The following is a 25,037-nucleotide window of genomic DNA, read 5'->3' as shown; positions in this document are numbered from 1 at the left end:
CCCCATACATCTTTATCTCCAAGAGTTTATATATCCTGTCCCATTCCCCTCATGGATCTTACCCATTCTTGTCCAAATGCTAAAGTCCTATTCATCCTTCCAAATCCAGCTCAGAATTCACTTTATTCCTGATCTTCTTTTCAGATTCTAGATTTTAGCTCCTTCATACTTTATTCATTTCAACATCACAAACAATGACAACAACAATAACAACAACATTTAGCTAGACCATGATATTTTTTTTACCATTGGCCTATTTTCTATTCATCTTTGTATCCCAAGTACTTGCATGTAGTGCCTAGCACTCAGAAGGTGTTCAATAAATGTTTGATGGGTTGATTTCATGATATTAGGTTGGGTTATGTCTCTGTAGATTACCAAGCTGACATCTTGAACTCAGGTACATTATGGCAGTTCAGTCAGCTCCAACACTGGCAAAGAACTGATTATTATTTGACTTGTCCAATATGGGCATATTGGGAGATATGAGAAGAAACTGTTCATAATGCCTTTGCCCATTTTACTTTCCTGATTTGGTCAAGGGCGGGGCAAAGATACATTATTTTTCAGAAGTCACTCAAGTTGTGCCTACCAGGACATTTCACACACTTTTGGAATGTAAGTCTATTTTCATTTAGCTGTAGACCAAAGATGCCAATGACGTCTATGCAAATTGATAATATGTCAAACCGCCAAACCAAACTTATATGGGGGAAGGGACTGTGACACTCCCATCATGTCCCCATCTTATTTTTTCGGTTACTTCTATATTAGTCCCTTCTTTTGCACTCTACAGGTGGGATATTAGTACTTTTATTTTTAAATTCTAGTGCTATACCTGGCTTTTTTAACCACAGTATGTGATTATTGTTTTTGTTCCTTAAGCACACAAAATTGCTGGCTGAAGTTTCTTCAAGTACTACTTTGATCAAGCCATTTCTCTGCTGAAGAACTTTCAGTGCTACCTGTCTATGGGATTATGTGGGAGCTCTAAGCAGCCAGATGTCTTGCCTCAATTGATTTGTGTAAGAGCCCGACCTATGGCTGATATCTAGCAAATGCTTTGATGCTTCCTTGTTGCTACTGTTCATTTGGTTCTTAAAATCATACAACCTAGTTGAAGGCAAGTTGCAGTTTGTGTCTTTCACTATGATTAATATTGGTGAATTATCAAGAGCAGAAGCCACATGTTAAACTAAGTCAAGGCTGTATGCATTGAACAAAGTATCTTCCCTTCCCGGGCATCCCATATACTAAATAAAATAGGCACACTAAGATATGACTGGTAATACAGTTTGGGAAAGATAAGTGATATTGTAATTAATGACTATTTGTAGAGATCTTCAAGAGGACCAGAATGACTTCACAGCTGAAAGCTAACTGATTGTTTCTCAACTGAACTTTTAAGATGAATATTCAGCCATGAGCATAATTAAACAAGTCCACAAGACATGAGAAACGGATTACCCTTCAGATGCTGGGTCAGGCAAACCAGGTGGTCAAGAACACAGTGTTCTCTGCTTGAAAACCACCGTTCAGTTACCAGACTTTACTGCCCCTTGGGCTCTTTCATTCTATTTCTGGCCTTTGTCTCTTGCTCTGTCACACCAATGCCCTTCTTGGTTTAGATTTTATGTCCTCATGATCTAACACATCAAAGGATCAAAGAGTTCAAAGCTCCTCAGGCTGCCAGTATTTTATTTAGTTAAAGAAGTCAACAAGAATGAAAAATCGTGCCCATTTTCCTCTTTGCAAGAAACCAAAATTCAAAATTAAGGCGAAAGCGCAGAGGATCTGTGCAGCTCAAAATAAAAACCAACCTCTTCGTATACATATACCCCTTTCAAAGTGCACCACCGAATTTTATGAAACAATTTAAATATTGCTAATTAAAATCCTCAAGATGTTAATGCATTCTCAAATCAATCTCTGCCACTTGTTGTACAAATGGAACATTGGCAGCTTCTCTTTCAGTATCCAAAATACCATTTGTGGAACAAATTTGAACTTTTGATTCATTCAACAAACAATTATATCAAGCACTTACTATGTGTCAGACACTATGCTGGGTGCTGAGCAAGCAAAATGGAATGACTTTCTGATTTCAGAATTCTGGTCTCTAAAGCAGTGCTTCTCAAACTATTTTTTATTAATCTGTGCCCTCTTTTGATAAATAGAAATTCCTTCTCCCATTTCCCAGAAATTCTGATAAATCCTTCTCACCCTGAGAATCACTGATACACAGAACATAGACTCTATTTTCTGTGTATTCTTCACAGACCAAATATCTTTGAGCTTTCACTTTTTATTTCAAAAGAAACATACTTATTTTCCATACACAAACTGGGTTGGAATATTGAAGATACTTTTTTGAACCATATATGCTACCCCGCTGTCAGTCCCAGAACTGAAATTCAAATTCCTGTACCCAGCCCTATTGAGAATCACTGCTTTAAAGAGTTTTGGAGAAAACCAGGCAACCTCCATCTCTCCCCTCCAATCAAATCTTAAAGGAATTAGAATTTTCCTACCTGACACAACAGCTGGTGGAGTATCATAATCCTGTCTTGGGACTGAATCTTTGAATGAAAAGAGCATGAGAAAGAATGCAATGAAGTACAAAAGAAAATAAAATAGAATCTTAGCTCTAAAACGTGGGAGTGCCCACTGTATGTCACGTGGTTGCCTGAGCCCCCTGCCTTCAAACACTCAAGGCACTACGACCCCTAGTTGACAGTTGATACAATGGTCCCCAGTACTGCCACGTGGTAGATGTTGTGAGGCTCCTATGTGACCTGCTAGGGCAGTACATTCTATCCTAGCATGCTGTCATCTTCCTCAATCTGTCATCATTTTGGCCCCTCCATTGGGGAATCACTGTGAAATTTTTACCCTCTCTGGCTGACGCACATTTTCTAAAAGGCAGCCCTTCTGGAAGGGGCCCAGAGCACAATGAGAAACGAAATTCTGGAGAACAAAAGAAAGAACTAAAATTTTAAAAGAGATAAATGAAAAATTTTTATATTCCCACACTCTATGGAGATTGATACATTGAAACCAGAATTTTGTTAATAATCACTCAGCCCTGGCTCTGTTCCCAGTGGCTGTTGGACAAGGCCAAGGAGCTTTGTGGGCTGGAATGGTGAGAGCAGAGATAAACAGAACAGAATCTATTCAACAGATGATTGCTGCCTTTTTCCAAAGTGTCATAGCCTTGGAAGTGGCAAATAGTAGGGAAAGGTTAATTTAAACTACACGGCATCCATTTCCAAATTTCAGGTTATGTGAAACCAAGTGTATCTGCTTTTGTTAAAGATGAAACATTGACTTAATACAATTCCGTTAGTCAAGGATTTTAAAAAAGAAAGTGGGACATGGCCTATGGCCCAAGGCCCCCCTTCTAAAAATGGAAAGTTCTCATCTAGCCCCAACTCCCCTTAGAGGGGCAAACTATGTAAAAGGGACCAGATATTGCTCACATTCAAATACACTGCCAAAACATGATTAAATAGATGTTCTTCTGTGATCCTTATTCTAGTCACATGACCACTATTCATTCCATTTTATAAACGAAAACCTCAAACTTTGTTTTCCCACCTCCTTGATAACTGAATTTGGACTATCACAAATTTCTCCATTTAATCCCCTTACCCCCAAAGGACGATGTTAATCCCTCTCTCATGAGCAAATGGCATGTGAGAAGACAGATTAAAACTTGGACATTGCAAGGCACTTTGACCAGCGAAACCCAATATGGATCAAAGATTCAAATGCAAATAAACCTTAGACAGGAGTTATTTTGTGTCTCAAAACAGGTATGTGAATGTGAGTTGATTATAATCCCCAAATCTGGAATAAGTAAAATCACTTTTAAAGGGCCTTCAAATATTTTATTAATAGTGGTAGTATCTCCTAGTACCTTTTACAAAACTTCAATCACACATTATTACTACAAATAAAAAAAAGTTGATTTTATGACCATGTCACTAGTTATTTCCCAAGAATATATTTATAACATTTAAAAATAAATCATAAAAGTAAATCATGTTCATTGTTGAATACTTGGAGAATGCAGAAGAGTATAATGATTAAAATAGAAATTATCTCTAATCCCATCATCTGGAAATAACCATACTTATTTTGTATTTCTTACAGCCTTATTTCATAAATATTTTTTCATAGTTGATACTATATTTCCACATGTACAAGTTTACATCCTGCTCTTTTGATTTAATATCATAAATAATCCTTCTCCGACTTTAAACTCTCATAGCATCGTGCTGCCTCACATTCTGGTTTATGAATGGATTATGATTTATTTAATCATTCTTCTTTATTAGACATTATAAAGAACACAGGGCCAGATATTTCTGAGGTCTACAGGCTTTTCTGTTATTTTAGAATATTTCCATAGAATAGCTTCTCAAAACTGTAACTGGTGGCGAGTTGGCAGAGCTGTTTTGAAGTGCCTTGACTGCCCACCTTGCTATTCAACTGACATTTTTACAAAATTAGATTTCTATCATCACACTATCAGTGATTGAGAATGTTTATTTCCTCACACCTTCATCAGCAATGTGTTCTATTTTGATAACTTCATTTAATGGGTTATGTGTGTATGTCCATATAAGTATGTGATTAAATGACTGGTTCTTTAATTACTATTTTTAGTGTTTTTCGGTATCCTGTTCCTCCTTTATTCTGTTCATGCTCTTTGGCATTTTATTTATTGGGTTTTTGTATTCTGTTGCTAACATATTTTAATTCAGAATCCATTTTTCAAACAGCAAAAGCTGAATATTTGCAAATAAACTTTTATAATACTAGACTTTCACTTAATGCCTACTCATTTATTGTTTATGAAACTACCATCAAAGTTCATTTATCTTACACTAAGACTAAACAAATTTTTAAAAACTATTTCCTTTTTATCTATTTTTCTTGTACTTGGCCATTTTTAATTGATTAATACATTTTCCTGAAAGCTTACTCATTACCATTTATGAATTTATAATACTAGTTCCTAATCCTGAGTCCACTTAATGTCCTATGTTGCTTTTTATCACTGTCAATCTTACTAATACGTGAGGAAAGACAATCTCTAGGCAAAATGAATAGTCCAGGATTTTCACCTGATACCATCAGAATTTAACAGCGATAAAAATGGACTGATGTGACTGAAAAATGTAGAGAACCATGGTGAACAAATGGACTACAATTAGAAGATTATCTTTGTGCGTGGCTATGGGTGCACCATGGGACTCCAGTGATGTCACAAATCACCAGTGGATTCGAGAGCACAAACAGAACTGCAGATAAGGAGCCTGAAGAACAAAAACTTTTTATTTCTTTGAACAGATTCTGGTGACATTGTAAGCCACTGGTGACCACCAACTGAACAAATGAAAAGGAGATAAGAAACTTGTAAAACAAGATTGTCATGCAATTTGGAGGTTCTCATAACACAGGAAAATCCCCAGTGGTTTCTGCTAAAGCTTACAATGGAGAGATAAGAAATTATGGATAACAGTGCTTCGGTTCTATAGAGGGCATCCTGTGACAAAAATAAAAAATAAAATAAAATAAACAAAAGCGGAAAAGCTAGAAAATTCTTCAAGGTCAGCAGAATCCTGGGATAAAATTTATACTGCTTGTGTACAATTCATTTCTCCTAAGGCCTGCGGATTCTGTCCAGCTTAAAAATGAGCAAAGAATTCAACAATAAACATTTGAGGTGGTAAATGGTAGACAAAGGTTCATCAAACTACATGGTACCCATTTCAAAATTTGGAGTTATGGGGGATCAAATATATCTAATTTTATGATGACAAAAAAGAGGCTTTGGCTTAATATACTTCTTGATCCCGGGATCTCAGAAAGAAAAGTGGGACATGACCTGTGGTCTAAGGCACTCTTTCTACAAATGGAGAATTCTAATCTGGCTCCAACCCACATCGATCCTGATCCCTGCCTGCTTTGGATTATTCACTGGATCTCTCTCTCTGCCCTGCCCTTGGGACCTATCTGTTTCTGGCATTGAGGTTCCTGTCTTAATCTAGAGTTGTCACTGCTCATACCTTGTCTTGCAGAGTTTCTGTGAGTTCGGATATCTGAAAGTCTCTGAGAAGTTACAGGGAGGAGAGAAACATGGTCAGATAATTTTAGATTGACTGGCTGTGGCAACATGGCAGAAAATGGATTGGAGCAAGCTAAGGGCAGTTAGGAGACTATCACGATTAATCAAATGAGGCCCGGGGCAGAGATTCCAGAAATGTGGAGGAAGGGATGCATTTGACAAATGCCTATGGGACAGAACTGGTGGATCTTGAATAGCTGTATCTGGTGGTGAGGGAAAAGGAAAGAGTCGAGATTGAGTCCTAAGTGTAACATTTGACTGCCAGGGCAAATGGTCATGGGATTAGCTGGAGAAGAAATAAGGAGCAGAAACACATAAGAGGAAGAGGGTCAGTGGAAAGGAAGTTCGGGGAAACTCATGAGGTTAGTTTGGATTGTACTGACTTTGAGATGTCAGAAGGAGATTTACATGGAGCTATTGAGCAAGTTGTTGGTTAAGTGATTTTAAAAGTCTAAGATGAGGTTAGCATTGAGGATTCAGATTTGGGGGTCTTCAGCATAGAAGGCAGAGTTCAAAACCATGAAAGCGGATGAGCTTGCTTCAGGAAATCATGTATGAATGAGAAGTTAAAATGAAACCCTGGCTCAGCACCTGCGGGAAGCAAAGAAGAAGCAAGGGCCAGAGACATCAGAGGAGAACCAGGAAAACCTTGGGCAGGAGTCACAAACTGAGAGCGCTTAGGACAAACTGGGTCTGATATTCAAATACAGGGAGATTGCCCGTTAAAATGCAAATATTTACCTTAGCTTAAAAAAACTGGAAGGTGAAGCCACCTTAGGTCAGTATGCCCACGTAGCAATAGCTGTCTGGAGTCGAGCAGCAGCTGCCCTCCTTAGACAAGGCTGCCAAGACGCCCCCTCTCCCTATGATGGATTCATCCAACACTCAGGCAGAGCTGTTACTATTATTGCATGAAAATATCTCTCTTTTAAAATATAATCTCCAGTTTCATGTGTATTTATATTACATGACTATGTGACATGAATAAATACAGACCGAATTTGATGATATATTTCCAGGGTGTCTTGCTTGACCCTAGTTTTATTCATTACTGTGACTTAGCTGGCTTTTCTGGACTTTTGGGTTTAAAATCCTGAAAGAGTTAGAAGCTAAGGAAGTAGAAACTTGAAAGAGATAAGTTATTCCAAATGAAACAGAGCGGGCTGGAGACTTGTACTATGGCCTTGACAATGTTCTACATCCTTTTGGAGACCTGGACTGAATGGCCACACTATGAAACCACTTGAGGTAGAGGGATAAAGGCAGCTCATTTGATAAGCATCTAGCAGGTGTCACACACTGTTTTAGGTATGTTACATATATCATTCCATTTAACACAACACCACTGGGATATACATATATACATATGTATACAAATATACATATACATATTATTTTCCCCCTTGGTAAAAGAGGAGATCAAAGTTCAGAGAGGTTAAGTAACCTAACACACATAGCTAATAAGGGGCAGAGCCTGGCTTTGAACTCAAGTTTAATGCTAATGCCCACTGTTCTTTCCATGATACCAAGCCACCTTCCCGGCAATAGATAAAGCAATGGAAAAGATGCAGTAAGGTGGAGAAATTTGATTAAAAGAATCCATTTCAATTGCAAAGTAGCCACTACACATGCCAATCAAAAATGTAAATAAAAGGAACCTGTGATGGCATATCAAAGTGTAAGAGTGACAGTTTGAGAAAAAAGTATAGCCATATTCTGGACACCGCTAAACATCAACAAAGTAATAGTGTTCTCTCTCTGGCTTTCCAGAACCTTATGGAATTTTAACCTTTGGCAAAACATCACCTTACACAAAGCTTATGGTGTACCTAAGCATTCTTTAGTATAAATGTGAAGCAGGAAAAGAATGAAAAAAAATTAGAAGAAATTTGGTGTTAAAAATAAGCCACCTGCTTAAAACTCTCTAAGAAAGGCAGGGAGTACATATCATTATTGAGTAATTTGGCTATTACTAGCTGGGTAAAAATTATGATCTCATATAAATGTGTTCTTGTTGAAAATGCTCAAATACTAATCATAATATATGTTATTGAATCAGCAACTATTGTAATTCTGAATCTGTTCTATATATTTTAGCTTATTTTTCAATTCTCTAAAGGATTCAGTCATATTCTTCATTAACTTGGCTCTTGTATTTTTTTCTAGTTGGCAAATTTGAATTTCAGCAAGTCAGCTGGTTTTGCTTTTGATTCAACTAAGGAGGATTTATAAAGTGTTTCTTTCTATATTTTGTATTATAACTCACTCATTCCTCGGATTCTAGATTGTCGTTCAATACAGTAAGATTGCATTACTTCACTTGTTCAGAATTTATCCTCTTTTAAGGAGAGAAAGGCTGATATGAAGGGAAACCAAGAGCGCGGACACGAGAAACTTCAGTTTCTCCCAATGAACTTGGGAATCGCTTTGTTAGTAAATGAGCGAAGTGACTAAATGTTTATGGAAATTACATGACTATGTTTGTGACATGAAAAAATATAGACAAGATTTGATGATATATTTCCAGGGTTTATTAGTCATAGTCAAGGTTGGCCCCTGACTTGTGAATGACCTGGGAATGACATATTAGCTGAAATGGGTGAGCATCTGGGAAAAGAAAACCAGGCTCAGATGTATTATGTTACAAGTTCTAGAATTGCAGGTGCATACATAAAGACACCTTTCCATACACATTCCTAAAAACTCTCCCTGATGAAAATTAGCTGTGTCACAGTGTAGAGTTAAATGTAGTCTTACATATGACTTGAAAGTCTAGGTCGGAGACCTAAGAAATTTGATTCAGCCCCTGCCTTTAGACAGGTAAGGTACCATCAACTGCTTTTTATAAGTTCAGCAACTGAGGTCTTTAGGTAGGTACTTGGTTTGTGTTAGTAAAACTACATCTCTTTATTGAAACAATGTGACTCTTTCCATTAGGCATATGGACTTTCTTCCTATTTCAAGCAGATTTTTGTGGCCTTAGTGGGCATGTCAGAGACTTCTTATATTCCAAAAAGTCTATGAGTCAATACATTTATGTGGCAAGCAAGCCATTGCTTTAATGTAAAATTTCCGATACAGAGCTAGTGTACACAGTGTACATAGATATTTGGAGATGACGCCAGCATAACTGTGAAGAGTTCTAGAAGTGGCGACTATGAGACATATAGACTTAAATTCATGGAGGCGGATAGTCAAAGGGCCCCCATATAGTATCACGCTCAATACTCAACCAGATAGAGAGGCAAACTGAGACTGGAAGAGATTATTTTCCCAAAGACAGAGTGAAACAACAGTGCTCAATCAAGATTTGAATTTAGTACTCCCAATTCCTAGTCCAGTGCTCTTTCTATAATAATTAAGCTGCCTCACTCAGAAAACTGATTTTTTTTAAAAAAAACTCTACATCTTTAAAAATGACAAAATTATCTGCACTAACATTTGTAAAAAATAAAACCTATTACCATCATGTCACACGAAAGATTGGCTTTTATGTTTTTCATTGTTTTCTATACTGACAATGAACGAAACTGTAGTATTCCAGGTTTTATCAGACATTTGCCCTCAACCATTTGGGGACTTGTCTTTGAGTAGATTTTTAAAAATAAAACAAAATCATGTTAATGATGTCAAATGGTTTTTATAAATCAATGTTGTAATAAGCATGTTTATATACTTTTGTTCCCTAAGGAAAAATAATGGCTCGTCAAAAATATCCCAACCTTTCAAAAAACATCAAGTATACTAGATTCCTTTCCTTTTTTCAACATCATCTGTCTACATATTCAAAACAAAGATGAAAAGAACTGGATTATGTCAGGTTCTCAATTACTTTTTATTGATTTAAATACTGAAACTAAATATAAGCTCTATGTATTAGTCATCGTGAAGGTTGGCCCCTGACTTGTGAATGACCTGGGAATGATATATTAGCTGAAGTGGGTAAGCATGTGGGAAAAGAAAACCAGGCTCAGACGTATTATGTTACAAGTTCTAGATTTGCAGGTGCATACATAAAGACGCCTTTCCATAAACAGATATTATACCTGGTACATTGCGTCATTTGAACAAGAAGTAACTCAAATTTAAATGCAACACAGTGGAAGCTTCAGCCTTGTTAATATGAGTAAATGTACCCCAATTTTGAATATGTATGCACAATGCACACTGGAACCTGAAAGGTGTGTTAGTCAACGTCACAGGGCCAGTTTTGCTGATAATGCCAGTAAAAACAGAGAGCGTTGCATCTTATCGAAGAAGTCCAAGAAAACAAAACAAAACCAACTCTTCAACTCACCGTTCCTGTTGTGCCCAATGAAAGATGATTCATCTGTTGTGTCAGGGGGCCCATCATGTTTGCTGGCTGCATTGACATAGGATGGTCCATTGTCGGCGTAATCACAGCACCCTACAAGCACACACAATGTCCATCTGAAAACAGGTTCCACAAGGAAGGAAACTTTTTAAAAACAATAAACACAGTGAACTATCGTAACATCAAATGTGTTTATTTTTTAATGAAAAGGCTCAGTTCAGCCATGTATGATTTTTTACATCAACCCATGCCATTTTGTGCTTATCTAAATAGATAGCATTAGTGACTCCCTTTTCCTCTGATGGGATTTATCTATGATGTGTCTAAAATGCTCATCATTTATAATTTCAATATTCAATATAGAATGTATTCCAAGAAAGCATATACATCCTCTTCCACTGTTCTAAATACAAACTTCTCTGACTGAAAAATACTAATACTATGGAAATTATCTAGTTTTTCTTAATTTTGAGTAAGTCTTTTTTGGCTTATGCTTTTATCCATGATTCATATGGATAATTATTGATCATCTCAATACAATCTACCACCAGAGGAATAATGCTGGTCCAGATGAGTGTCTTGACTGGATCTCTTTGAAGGACAGATCAAAATCTAATATAAATGATATAAAAATCGGGCTTACTATTTTCCGTGTTTTTTCCTCCTAATCTTTTGACTGACTTTCTTCCTATCTGTGCTTTTGAAACAAGACAGAATACTGAACTCTGTTAAATGCTGGTCAAATGTAACACTGCTAAGATATTACCAAAGGGAAAAAAAAGTCAAATTTTTCATCAGGTGTTAAGAAAGGCCTACTTCTAGGGGGCACCTGGGTAGCGCAGTCATTAAGCTTCTGCCTTCGGCTCAGGGCTCAGGGCGTGATCCTGGCGTTCCGGGATCGAGCCCCGCATCGGGCTCCCTGCTCTGCTGGGAGCCTGCTTCTTCCTCTCCCACTCCCCCTGCTCATGTTCCCTCTCTCACTGGCTGTCTCTCTGTCACATAAATAAATAAAATCTTTAAAAAAACAAAAGGCCTACTTCTAGAATATGCTCTTTGATTTATTATAACTGCTGGGAATGCAAAAAGTAATAGACTTTAAAAAAAAACCTTCTGTTCATATATAAAGTTTCACATAGCTAGTGAAGTAAAGGGCAAGCATTTCCTTTCCCCCTCTCCTACTTATTTTGCCTTAATTGCCTAGCTAAGAGAATGGAACAATTTTTTTTTTCTTTGAGAAGCTAGGGTTGGATAGAATCTTTGAGATTATCGAAATTCCAATGCTTTGTTGTAAAGATAATCATACACATAGAAACTCATGATGTCACAACTCATTTAAGTCCCCACTGGTAGTAAAGTGATGACGCACCTGAATGCTATTTTTTTCTGTAAACATTTTTTTCTCACGGTGTGACTTTTTTTCTCATATAAGTGAACGTTTTGAAGAAATTAAACTAGGACAGATTCATGTAGATGGGAGGATCTCAGGACCCAAACTACCCAGAGGCAAATATTTCTTAGAATGTTTTGCTCAGGATGATCAATGCCTCCTGGTATGACCCAAATCGAGTTTCCTGACTGTATCTGTTAAAAAAAACATCAAACTTTCATTCATCCTTCCTTGTGGGTTCCTCCCCATTAATGTGGAGGGAGAATAGAAATTGAGCCAAATATTTGGAAATGCTTCATTTTCAGAGCCAACGTTGTTTGCAAGGATATTTATGCTTCTGAGTTAGAATCAATCAGAATATATATATATATACACACACACACATACATATGTTATTTTAAAGGTCCGTAGCTGATAAATATATATAGCTGTGCATTTGTGTTGTTTTAATTTCTTGATGCATCCATGAACTGTCATTCATCAGTATACTTCTTGAATCAGACATGATAAGATAAACTTTTACTTAATTATAATTCAGAGACACATCACTTTGTCTTCCTGGTGCCTGAATTTCTTTAAACAAAACCACCTTAACTTGTTCCTTAAAAACAAAACAAAACAAAACACAGCTTCTGTCCATTATTTCTGGTATTTGTTGTGCCAGACCAACAGTAAACACTTTAAAAAGAACTGGGTCTTTCTTAAAGCACTTTGGGATAAACTATAGAAAAACCTCAGAATTAAGATGGAAGTCCTGAAGCATTTCTTTTTTCAGCCAAGAAACGGCACTTTCACAATATTCTAATCCTTAGCAGGTGCAAGACTTCAATATTGTTCTTGAACTTGAAACTTAGACTATCTTCTTAGAATACTGCCCCTAGAAATTCCAACAGCTAAACCGTCACAATCCCGGAAACCCCCTATTGTTATCAACCTGCTTTGGCTACGTAAAGGATTGCTCATCATAAATCAGAGATAAAGACCAAATTATGTTAGGTAGGAAAAAAAACAACCTTCTCAGTGCCCTAGGGGTGACCTCATTCTCCAGTGGTGCAAGAGGTAGACTTTAGTCTTTGTTTGAGAGGCAATATGCAAATGAGATATGTGAGCATATGACAGATGAATCAAAATCCACGCATGATAAGAATAGAAGGATTGAATGCCTGCTTTTGGAATTAATTTAGGAAGGATTGTTTGGTCTCTTTACAGAATCCTTTCTCAGAAAGTGTTTGGGGACTCATTTGATTACAGATGACACAGAGGGAGTGCTGCTTCTGTGGCTAAACCAGAAACTGACAATCCAAGGGGAGAGTAGGAAGGGGGTTGTCATAATTTGGAATTGTAAATAGCAGCAGTAGGCTGAAAGTGGAAAACAATGAAGGGAAACATTCCTTTCTGTTCACCAGGCCACTGACTGCAAATAAATGAACAATAAAATAAGGATTCTTGGGGGAGGACAGAGCCACTGTCTCTGCCTCTTCATGTTCAATGAAGAAAGAATTCCCGCAAATTATTATGAACATAAATTCCTTAATAGTTTCAAGGGATGAAAGAAATTTACAATCAGTGAGTAAATTGGAAGCTGTAGACAGAAACCCCCTGGAGAGGCACATCTTCTTGATGATACTTGATCGGGGACAGACAACTTAGAGAGTTTGAAGTGCAGGTTATCTACAACAAAGACTGGTATTTGTCAGCCACTTTGCTCATCAAAGATTACAGAATCTCTTCTGTGTTGTGTAGGACATTAAAAAAAAAAAGGAAGAGAGAAAAGAAAGAAAAAAGAACAAAAAAGGAAAAGAAAATCCTGTGGTTCTTAAGGCAAAACTAGTGCCCCCAACCATAACTGTACCTAATTAAATATACTGTCACATCCATTCCTATCCAATATGCATTTAAGCCATAGATTGAAGAGTGTTTTGTGACAGATGTTGCCAACACATTAAGGGTAATTTCATTTACTCCAAATGTATAGGATGTGCTGTCTGACAGAGTTCACTTGGCAAATGGCAAAGCAAGAGGAAACAGATTTTTCATTTTAGCATCTCCGGATGTCTGGATTTGTTCAATGTTTAAGCTGCAGAGAAAAATACTGTAACGTGCTGTTATTCCACTAAAAAGCACAATGACCAAACAGCTGATGGGAATGTCTGGTCTATTTTAGCCACTGCCTCTGCAAAAACAAAGCTGTTCATACTCAAGAGATGTGGGGCGGATCTGGTCGCCCTAGTTCTGAAATAAACAATTTCAACAGTAATTTGGACAAAGTTTCCAAAGATCATTGATGTAGAGTAAACATGTCTGAACCGAGGCCAAAAAAGCATCTGTGTTGTTAACCTCCTGCCAGTATTTTAAAGAAATTTTAAGTCTTGGAGAGTTCGTCAGTATTTTAATTTCCCAACTGAGATAGGAGATCGTTGGCAAATCAAGGAAAGCGTGCAGAAGTTCTCTCCTATCAAGAGCACACACGGTGGGCTGAAAACCTATATTCAGGCCAGGACACGGACTACAAGGAGAAGGATTGCCTGTGCGAATATTCCTGTGCCTGTGAGTATTCTAGACCAGTGTCCCCTCAGGTACAATCTGTGCACCAGCAGCCATGGGGGACCAAGAACTGGAATTGGAATCCCTGAGCTTGGAGTCCTGAAATCTGTGTTTCCGCAAGCTCTCCAGTTGGTTCTGGTGTCCCCCGAAGCACGAGAAGAGTGCTCTTGCCTATAAACTGCTGTTGTATAGACCAATGTCACAGATACAATGTCTTAGGTACAAACACTTGATTTTATTTTACTTATACTGTGACTCAATTATTTGTTTTAAACCAGGTTGGTCACACGGCATGATTAGAGCAATAATCACATTAAATCTTGTTTAAAAATGCAAAAAGGTCAAGCCTGCATTTTTGATCGGCTGAAATGGGGCGATTGTCTGAATAATTCAAGCCTAAGTCTGATGACCTGCCATGCTTCCATTTGACCAGTGTGGCTTGTGTTGTAACATATTTGAGAATCTCTCCTAGTTGGGACCTTAGTAAGCCTTAAATGTCAGATAAGAATGTAAAAGGTAAGAAAAGAATCTGGATAATGTAAATGAAAAAAAAAAAAGAAATATTACTCTCTTTTTTTCCTTTTCTCATATCTAGATGCTTCAGGTCAAAATGTTTGTGGCCCGTACTACACTCTTTTCCTACAGTGACCTATGTAAAACTACGGGATTTTTTTCAAAGTAATCGTTCACCATGAGTTAAAAAAACCATGCTTTCAGATCATTCATCTTTGTTCTCATCTGTATGTTTCCTGCTTCTCTGTCAGTTTTTAATATTTCTAGAACAAACATCTAGTTGAGTTTGTGCACAACAGACTATTTTTAGCACATGTAAAATAGGGTGCGGAGAATGATGGGAGCCCCCAAGGAAGCTAGTTAGTGTCAGCGATTTTTCCCATAGCAACAATGATTTAGTAATAGAAATGGCATAAAAGTGTATCGTTTAACTTGGGGAAACACTATCCAAATTCAACGTCCGGCAACATTAGTGTGCAACATTTCTGTTCTTTAATTTTTTTCTGATGTTTAATTTTTTTCATTTCTTGATGTTGGCATGTTTTTATTGTTCTTCCTTTCTTTCTTTTCCCTTCCTTCCTTCCTTCCTTCCTTCCTTCCTTCCTTCCTTCCTCCCTCCCTCCCTCCTTTCTTTCTTTCTTTCTTTCTTTCTTTCTTTCTTTCTTTCTTTCTCTTTCTTTCTTTCTTTTTTCTTTCTTTCTTTCTTTCTTTCTTTCTTTCTTTCTTTCTTTCTTTCTTTCTTTTTCTTTCTTTCTCTTTCTTTCTTTCTTTCTTTCAGGCCTGGTGTAAGAAAGGCTGCCATGGGGAGAGAACCAAAGGGGGCGGGACAGGCCTCCACCCTTCCAGACACTCATTAATCCTCAACTATCTTGATAAATTGTCAACCAACTTAGAGGGGGCAGTCTGGCTTTTTAATCAATTATGTTTGAAACCCAAAAAGCTGTGGCGAAACTGGTAGATAAGACTTCAACGGTGAAAGCATTGGCGGGTGACCTCTGACAAACATTGGAGGGAGGGAAGGATGATGAATAACCACAGTTAAGCCAGAAGCCACACTGCCCCGGGGACACCATTTTAGCACTGAATCCCTTCCGTTTTGTAATTATTCTTTTTCAAGATTTTCCATCCATGAGAGCAAGGGTCATGTTTCACAATCCCTATAAATAGGAATTGCATACAGGAGGTACTTAAAATAGTTTTTGTGAATTAATTTTATATATCAGCACCACTAATTATTCAGTTGAATTAAAAATGGCTAACATTTACTAATTTTTTTTAATTTAGATTATTCATACTAAAGGGCCTACATTATGTCTGCTGGTTCACCACTATCTTAGTGCTCTCTACAGTATGTGGCATATAATACATGCTTCATAAATATTGGTTAGAAGAATGATAAAAGAGCAAAACTCTAAATCAAAAGGTACTTAGAAACACTACCGCGAGATTTCTAGTTAAAATGGAGCACTCCAAAGATTTTGAGAAAACTTGTTCTCACAGGGGATGGCTCAGTTTTATTTATTTTTTTCTTGTGGAAGTGATATTTAAAAAAAAAATTAAATTCAATTAATTAACATATAGTGTATTTTTAGTTTCAGAGGTAGAGTTCAATGATTCATCAGTCTTATATAATACTCAGTGCTCATGACAACATGTGCCCTCTTCAATGTCCATCACCCAGTTATTCCATCCCCCTACTCCCCTCTCCTCCAGCAACCCTCAGTTTTTTTCCCATGATTAAGAGTCTCTTATGGTTTGTTTCCTTCTCTGATTTTGTTTTGTTTTATTTTTCCCTCCCTTCCCCTATGCTCCTCTGTTTTATTTCTTAAACTCTACATATGAGTGAAATCATATGATAATTGTCTTTCTCTGACTGACTTATTTTGCTTAGCATAATACCCTCTAGTTCCATCCACATTGTGGCAAATGGCAAGATTTCATTTTTTTGATAGCTGAGTAGTTTCCATTGTGTGTATATATCACATCTTTATCTATTCCTCTGTCGGTAGACATCTGGGCTCTTTCCATAGTTTCGCTACTGTGGACATTGCTGCTATAAACATTGGGGCGCAGTTGGGGCGGCTCAGTTTTAAAACCATGGCTTACCTCACAGATATGTGCATGTGTTAATGTCATCAACCACCATAGCCTTAAAGATGAGATCTGAAATTCACTTGATACAGAAATTTCTACTAATGCCACCCAAGCATATTTATGGTAATTATTAAAATAAAAATATTTGTGTATATGAATATGCCAGTGATTCTCAACCAAGGGCAGCTTTGTATTGTCTGGAAGGGACATTTGGCAATGTCCAGAGACATTTTTGATTGTTACCTTGGGGAAGGGGTGCTACTGATAGGGGTAGAGAGGCCATTGACCTTACAGAACATCTTAAAACACACAGGACAGTTCCCCACAACAAAGAATTATCCAGCCAAAAACATCGTTAGTGTTGATGTTCAGAAACGCTGGTATGTATGTATGTATGTATGTATGTATATATATACTTATTGAAACTGCAATAATTAGAAAATGGCGGAGTATTCATCCACTCTCTGCTTTCTACAGCTAACAGCAAATTTTAGATTTTATGCTGAGACTTTATTCATGATATAATTCTAGTTCTTTTTTTTTTTTAAGATTTTATTTATTTATTTGACAGAGAGAGAGACAGCCAGTGAGAGAGAGAACACAAGCACGGGGAGTGGGAGAGGAAGAAGCAGGCTCCCAGCAGAGCAGGGAGCCCGATATGGGGCTCAATCCCAGGACCCTGGGATCATGCCCTGAGCCCAACACAGACGCTTAAGGACTGAGCCACCCAGGTGCCCCATAAACCTAGTTCTTAAACATCAGACATCTAAATGGATTGCCCAAATCTTATAAATTATCAATGAAAGGAGGCAAGACTTTTATGTGACTTTCAATGGTTATATGATTATTTTTGAGTTCAAATTTATGTTACTATTTACTTTGGAAATATGGTTAACAAGAGCAGAATTTCTCTTTCCTACGTTAGACAGATTCAGTTCAATTGGCATAATATTTGGACTGCTACCTAGAAATGTGTAGCTGTGGGCTTGAGGTATGGTGTTTGGAAGTAGGGCATTTTGCATTGCTTTATGGTCAATTTAAGAGAGGTGTGTGCATAGTTTTTCCTAATGAGAGAATGTCTGTTAGCTGTAAAATAGAGGTTTTTTTCTACTCTTAAATATTCTTAATTTTGTGTTGCTTTTTGATTCAGTTACCCTTAATTGGAAGTGGTTTTTTTTTTAATATGTAGTATTAAAAGACACCAAAAACCAAATTAGTTTTAACAATTGAGTCCCCTTTAAAAGAATCCTAATTATATACCATGCCTATTCAACTGTGAATAATGGTTTCAATTATTGGTTAAGCACCTATTTATACAATAGTGTCATTCTGAATGAGAATATAAATATGTCACATTGAAGTATTTCTTACCAAAGCAGGTATATAGATAATTAAAATTCTCAACAATCCTTTATTGAATCCTTTAGAGTTTTGTGCTTAAAACTAAAGAAATTTGTTCAGCAGTGACTTTTGATGTTTTCAACAAGCTTCTTTAGAATTCTAATAGAGCAAGATGGCTTTCAAATATGCTACATTATTGAGAGAAAGTTGAAAATTTGAAGACTTTGGGCCCCCGTGTCAGGTGGTTTTGTTGGCTGAATACAAAGTAGAACAACTAGTTCCTTAATTATTGAAGATTTGCACCTGGTTAAATTTATAAAAGGAATTTCATAATGCAGATGGGTTATCATATTCTTTTTCTTTTTGATGTCTACTTAAAGAGATCATAGTTGCTGAGCCAATGGAAACTTTAAATGTGCTTCGAAGGATCCCAGGGTTTCTTAGTTGCGTTGCTTATGGTTTCAGCAACAAAGTGTGAACTGGCATTCATCAACCTTCCATTCCAGTCACATGATCAACGTGGGGCTCTCAGCGAAGGGGCATCTACCGCACAACAAACATGTATGCCACACAAATCTGTGACGTGCAATAGATGATATGACAGAATCACACTATCTGTGTGAAAAAATAATGGCACAGCCCAAGTCTCTTGTCTTCACTAGTCAGGGCTCCTGTGGTACACCCATTCCACAGTCAGTTTAAAGAGATTTGAGAAGGCGCACCTGGGTGACAGAGTGGGTTAAGTGGCTGACTCTTGGTTTCAGCTCAAGTTGTGATCTCAGGGTTGTGAAATTGAGCCCCACGTAGGGCTCTGTGCTCAGCACACAGTCTGCCCCTCCCCCCATACCCTCTCCCTCTTTCTCAAAATAAATAAATAAATCTTTTTAAAAAAAAGAGATTTGGGGGAAAAAAAGATTAAAGACGATGAAGCTATCATATTTACCAATGAATGAGTTCATCATGATGTATTTCACCATCTCGACTACTTTTTAATACAAGAAACCCCCCAATGTCTACTCACCAAATATATTACATAATAGGAAATTGTATCAGAGATATGGAGAACAGCTCTTAACCATTTTCCTATCTTAACAATGATAACCAAAAACACACGCATATCCCTTTAAAGATGAGAAGCCATTTTCCTTATGTTTTGTTCCACAGGTGCTACAGGGGAAATCATGTTAAACCACCTTTTCTACCAAAGTACAGCTTACATCACATTTTCATACCTGAGTGCATCTCAAAAAATATTATTTCATAGTAGAAATGTCACATGTTTAGGACATTGGTACTGTTAAGCCAAAGGTTACTGTAATTTAATGGGTAAGAGGAGTGAAAGGGTAAACAGGACAATTCAGTGATAAGCCAAAATCTTTTCCATTCCTTGTTGTCCTATACAGAAACCATTGAGACTGAATGAACAGTGGGGTCACCCATGAGAATGTGCCTGCCACTCTGTTTCCACATTATCTCAGCCCAAATGAAGGCTCGTACAGTTACGTCCCAGACGACCTTTTTGCCATAGTACACACACTCTGTAAAGATCACAGGGTTTCCAATTTCCATTTCCTGTCAAACATGAAGCCTCTCCTCCCACCACACTGAACCACTCACCCTTCTCTGACCCATCTTGCTTGTTGACCCTTGGTGTCTTTGCCAGGAGTTCTGGGCACTGACAGCAGGATGGCAGTTACACTCTAAGAGTTTTATCAAGTGCTGCATTCTAGGGAACATCTCCTGTGTCCGACCCAGCTTGTTGGCCATTCGTTCCTCCCTTCTCTCAACGTCTGGCACATGCCTGGATCATGATCATACTTTCTTTCTCCCCTGGATTCTTTTTGCTGTGCTATTCACGATGCTTTATTTGTTTTCTAGTGATGCCAAAGCCTAGCACAGTGTATATCATAAAACAGGTTGTAATGGTGCCAAACGACTAAAACAGTGAATGGCACTTGCGTATCAGCCAGGGCTCCCATGACTTTAAAGGGATCACAGTAACAGTTACCCCATGCTCAAACTGGACTAGAGGATTTAGTTGAAATAACGGAAGCACTTTCTTGCTTGGACAACTGGATGGTCTTCAAAATCTATCCATTCAATTGCTCTGCTTTCCTTTAAAAGTGCCCCTGATCACGGCCAGCTAGACGTTCTTGAGAATTTCCAGGTTCTAAGAGCCACACACTACCTAGGGAACTTTATTTTTTTTTAATTTTATTTTTATTCTTTTTTAAAATATTTTATTTATTTATTTGACAGAGAGAGAAAGACAGCCAGCGAGAGAGAGGGAACACAAGCAGGGGGAGTGGGAGAGGGAGAAGCAGGCTTCCCACCGAGCAGGGAGTCTGATGTGGGGCTCGATCCCAGGATGCTGGGATCAAGCCCTGAGCCAAAGGCAGACACTTAAGGACTGAGCCACCCAGGCGCCCCTACCTAGGGAACTTTAATGTTGGAGTTCACCCATGATTTCCATCCTATGAAAGAATTTTATGTACCTGATTCGATGCTGCAAAGTTTTTTTTCATCTATCACAGCCAAGGCACATTGCCACAAATGCAGTGCAAGCTTTTTCATTAGGGCTTTCCTGTGCCACGGACAGTTTTAATAGCCATATATCTGCCCAAGTACCTTGTCAGACCTTGTCATGTGATAAGAGAAAAAATGCTTTATTCACTTGCACACCAATCACTTTGTATACCTCCAAGTACATTTTCAACATACAGAGAGTTTAAAATGCACGTCAGAAGCAGTATACCAGGCCAGTGTTCTTCCAAACGATAAAGCAAATAGGGTTCCCAGTGGATGTCTGAATATTTATGGGCAGGATCTTTAGTCTGGTAAAATGTTTATCTTGCTTTAACTAGCACTCAGGACTGTGAGCTGTCATAAAGCTTCTCATTAAAATCTTCTCCTTACTGACAAATGGGCCAAAAAACAATAATAAAAAAAGAAAAAGGTTGATTGCAAATCATTTTCAAGGCCTTGTAGGATCCTATTGGTGAGTGCACCCGGGAAATCCTTTCTCAAGCCATAAGAGTGATCAAGAAGAAAAGCTGCCTGGTATCCTACTTATGGCCATTGTTTATAGTGCAAATTGCCTAAAAATGTTGCAAGGCACCTTGATTCTGGCTGTTACTAGGAGAATAGCTATTCCTTGTCCTGCAATTTGCTACAAAATGTACTTTATTTTGTGGTCCCTCCGAGAACGTTTCTGGGCCATTTGTTTTCTCCTTTAAGACATTTTTAGGAATTTGCCTGGTTAGAGCTGGCAACACAACCAGACCTAAGGATATGGGTATAAAGTCACAACCCTGTTAAGAAACTAATTGACTCCCTTTAAAGTACACTTGCTATTACTACTATCGTCACTGATGTGTCTCCAACTCAGAATACGTCCTATGTTTCATAATACAGTGCTGAGATAAAATATGTCCTACTGGAATGGCCATATCCTAAGGTAAAAAGTCACATATTAGCATCCGACCGAGATACAGTCTAAGGCTTGCAAGATGTTAGCGAATATACATAAAGTTGTCCAGTAGATGAGATGAAAGACACCTTTGTTTGTATTCTTCGGTGTCCTATTTCTTCTAGAATCTGTGCCAGAAACGTAGTTACATCTTTTATTCCACTTAAATTTTATTACCACTTCTCCTAAATAGTAATACCATATTAGTAATTTTGGATTTTTCTGCTGGATGACTTCTGCTAATTAAAAGCACCTGCAAAATACTGGTCTTAAACTTTCTAGTACCTTTTTCCCCAAAGCGTAGTCTGGGACCAGATAGTATCATCTGGGAGTCTCATGCACACTCTCAGGTCTGGCCCCAGCCCCACTGAATCAGAGTCTGCATTTCAGTAAGAGCCCCAGGTGAGTCATAGTCATGGGCAAGTTTGAGAAGCTTTGCTCTATTTTTTTTTTTTTTTAATTTCTCTCATGCCCATTAGAGTGAATTTTCTATTGCATTGCTTCTGAAGAGACTCTTGGTTTGTTTCTTAATCATTTCATTGAATCCTTTTTTCAGTTCCTATTTGAGGGTCAAGTAGCTTCAAATAATCTTAGCAACATTAATATGCCTCCTTGTTCTAACCACAAACAGCCGGTAATATTTACTTCAGTTCCTCAATAGTCTCCATAGGGCTTCTCCTTTTACCCATAAAATCTCTCGTACAAAAAAAATTTCTTTTCGTTTCCTATGACATATTTTCATGGCAACCCTCAAATTGAAACTTCCATTCTTTCTAAATGATATCTTCTGCTTCACCAATGAGTTTCGAGTGGTTACTACAGTCAAGTGTTAAAAGAGATGCTATATGCCTTGTGAAGTATAATCAACATCTATATATTTTAGTTAACTCTATATACATGCCATAAATATAAGGTGTTAATCAAGTGTTAGAAGTCAAATTCCAAAATATTGTTACTTGCCAGGCTCCAATAGAATTGACAAAAAATGCAGGTTAGTTTAAAATCAAAGTTTTTCAAATTACTTAAAAATTAAAGCTTTTAAATGCTCTTTGTTGTCTTGCCCCTTTTCCTAAATCCCTGAACCCAATTTCCAACAGCTCACTAAATCTAGAATCTCAGACATCTCACCACAACCATGTCCCATTCTGAATATTTTCTCTTTCTTCTAGAAGAAATGTTCTTTCTCCTCTATTTGATTCTTGAAATAATCCAGAAAACTCTAGGTCTTCCTTGCCTTTTCTTCCCTCATCATGCATAACCAACCAGTAGTCAAGTCGTATCACTGCTAGATCATAAACGTCTTCAAGTTTTCTGCTTCTTCTTTTCAAGCTCTTACTGGCTGGGTCGAATACTTCAACCATGTCTCATTAAGATTAATCCAATGACTTCCTGTGTGTACCTCCCTCACTCACGGCACGCTAAAGACATTTATTTTTTAACACTCTCTCCACATGTTCTCAGCTCCCCACAAAGTGAATCCTGCATTTTCAAACCAGAATTGGGGGAAAAAAATCCCACCTACATTTCTCAGACTCCCTTGCTGTTACATATAGATTTATGACTTCGGCTCATTAGAAGCACCTTTACAGGACTTCGATTTGTAAGACAGTCTGGAATAAGAAGGGGGCAGAGGGCATGTGGCACCCATTTTGCTGGCCAGGTTGTGGCAGGAGTAGCATGATTCCACGGTTCATACGAATGTTGGCCATTTCTTCACCAGAGAAGAGCAGTGTGGTTGGGGAGTTAACAGAGGTAGCAGCACCCCCTTTGCTCATAGAACAGGAGACCTAGAAATTTATTGTCTGCCAATAGTCTGCATTTATTTATCAGATTAATCTATTGTCTAGATTTCTTTTTTTTAAGATTTTATTTATTTATTTGTCAGAGAGACAGAGAGAGAGCAAGAACAAGTAGGGGAAGCAGCAGGCAGAGGGAGAAGCAGGCTCCCCACTGAGCAAGGAGTCTGATGCCGGACTTGATCCCAAGACCCTGGGATCATGACGTGAGCTGACTGAGCCACCCAGGTGCCCAAGATTTCTCTTTCTATAGCAATTTTAGGAGATAAACATATATGCTAATTTCATTGTTTTACATTTATTTTTACAGGTAGATGAGGTGAGAAGCTAATATCATTCTATTGAAAATAGTTCTATTGAAATATCATTCTATTGAAAATAGTTCACTAAGATGATTTTACTTCTGCTCCTGGAAGGGAAACAAATACGACTTTATGTCTACTAAGTGGTATTCAAATTTTGAAGTGTTTGTCATCCTATGGCCTTAATGATATACCATTGTTATATTTGCTTTCAAAACTTCTGTAAGAAAGAACGTGGGGCTGCAAACACATTAAAGTAAACTTGGCGCAAAACGCTTTTTCTGAACTTTCAGAGACCAACTGACATTATACGATTGTATTCGTTATTCAAGAGAAAAATATTCAGAATCTCTTAGTTTTCCTCCCGCGCTTTTCTCCTAGCCCTCCCTTCCTTTTCTCATTGATTATATGTGCAATAGGCGGGGAAATGAATGTTCAGCAAAATCAGCCGATTTGACTAGCGTCAGAGGTTTTCAACATATACTTTTTGCTTTATTTCACGCAAGAGCAAGCCTGAAGCCATCTGCCTGCCAACAACTACGTCCGTCCTTCATTCCCATTGTGGAGACAGAACCCCCACCTCATCATTAAAAGGCAATCTTCAAAGGGACATTGTTTTTGCTCCTTCCCGTGGTGACAGATGTTTTATATCATCTACCTCCACATGTTAGCTCATCTGTAAGGGACTGCCCACTCTCTGCAGCCAGCTGTGGAAATAGCTCCAGTGTCATCTGCGGCAACACTCATTCCATTCTCCTGACCTCACCGAAGACCACATCCAAGAGCAGGAAAAACAAACAACCCTGATAACTTCCTTGCAAACATTTCCAGGGCAAATTGCTTCAGACAAGAGCTCTTTACGAAGTATGTAACAAAAGAGAGGCAAGCTTATTTGAGACACTCAAATGTCACCAAGCTGGCCCATCGGGGTAATCCCCAGATTAAGGAATCATGAAGCAATAGCATCTGCCGGCATGATTCAGCTGAAAACATCTGGTTAACTCAGAACCACTTCAATTAGCTGGGGTACGCGTTTGTCAATCATTTTGTTTCTTTTGATTGTATAAAGTTCCCACGAGGAAATGTTTACACCGCCAACTCATCCAGCTCTTTGAAACACTGTGAAGGGACTCTAACACA

General features: G+C 37.9%; 1 protein-coding gene across 6 annotated transcripts in view; it reads right to left on the bottom strand.

The window, feature by feature from the left end:
* The window catches only part of RBMS3 (RNA binding motif single stranded interacting protein 3), a 672,596-nt gene that overhangs the window by 48,983 nt on the left and 598,576 nt on the right, over positions 1-25,037 (bottom strand). For 4 of the 6 annotated variants that reach the window (XM_008709549.2, XM_040636892.1, XM_008709554.1 and 1 more), the window contains exons 11-12: positions 10,434-10,544; positions 2,532-2,579 (exon numbers count right to left, since the gene is read on the bottom strand). In XM_008709549.2, coding sequence (XP_008707771.1) covers positions 2,532-2,579; positions 10,434-10,544 — 159 coding nt within the window. The remainder of the gene's footprint in view (positions 1-2,531; positions 2,580-10,433; positions 10,545-25,037) is intronic. The other 2 variants (XM_008709575.1, XM_008709593.1) reach the window with 1 other exon arrangement.

Source organism: Ursus maritimus, unplaced genomic scaffold (assembly GCF_017311325.1).
Source record: "Ursus maritimus isolate PB19 unplaced genomic scaffold, ASM1731132v1 scaffold_20, whole genome shotgun sequence".
NCBI lineage: Eukaryota > Metazoa > Chordata > Mammalia > Carnivora > Ursidae > Ursus > Ursus maritimus.
Note: the sequence above shows the minus strand (reverse complement) of the source record. Positions and strands in the feature narration are given on the sequence as shown.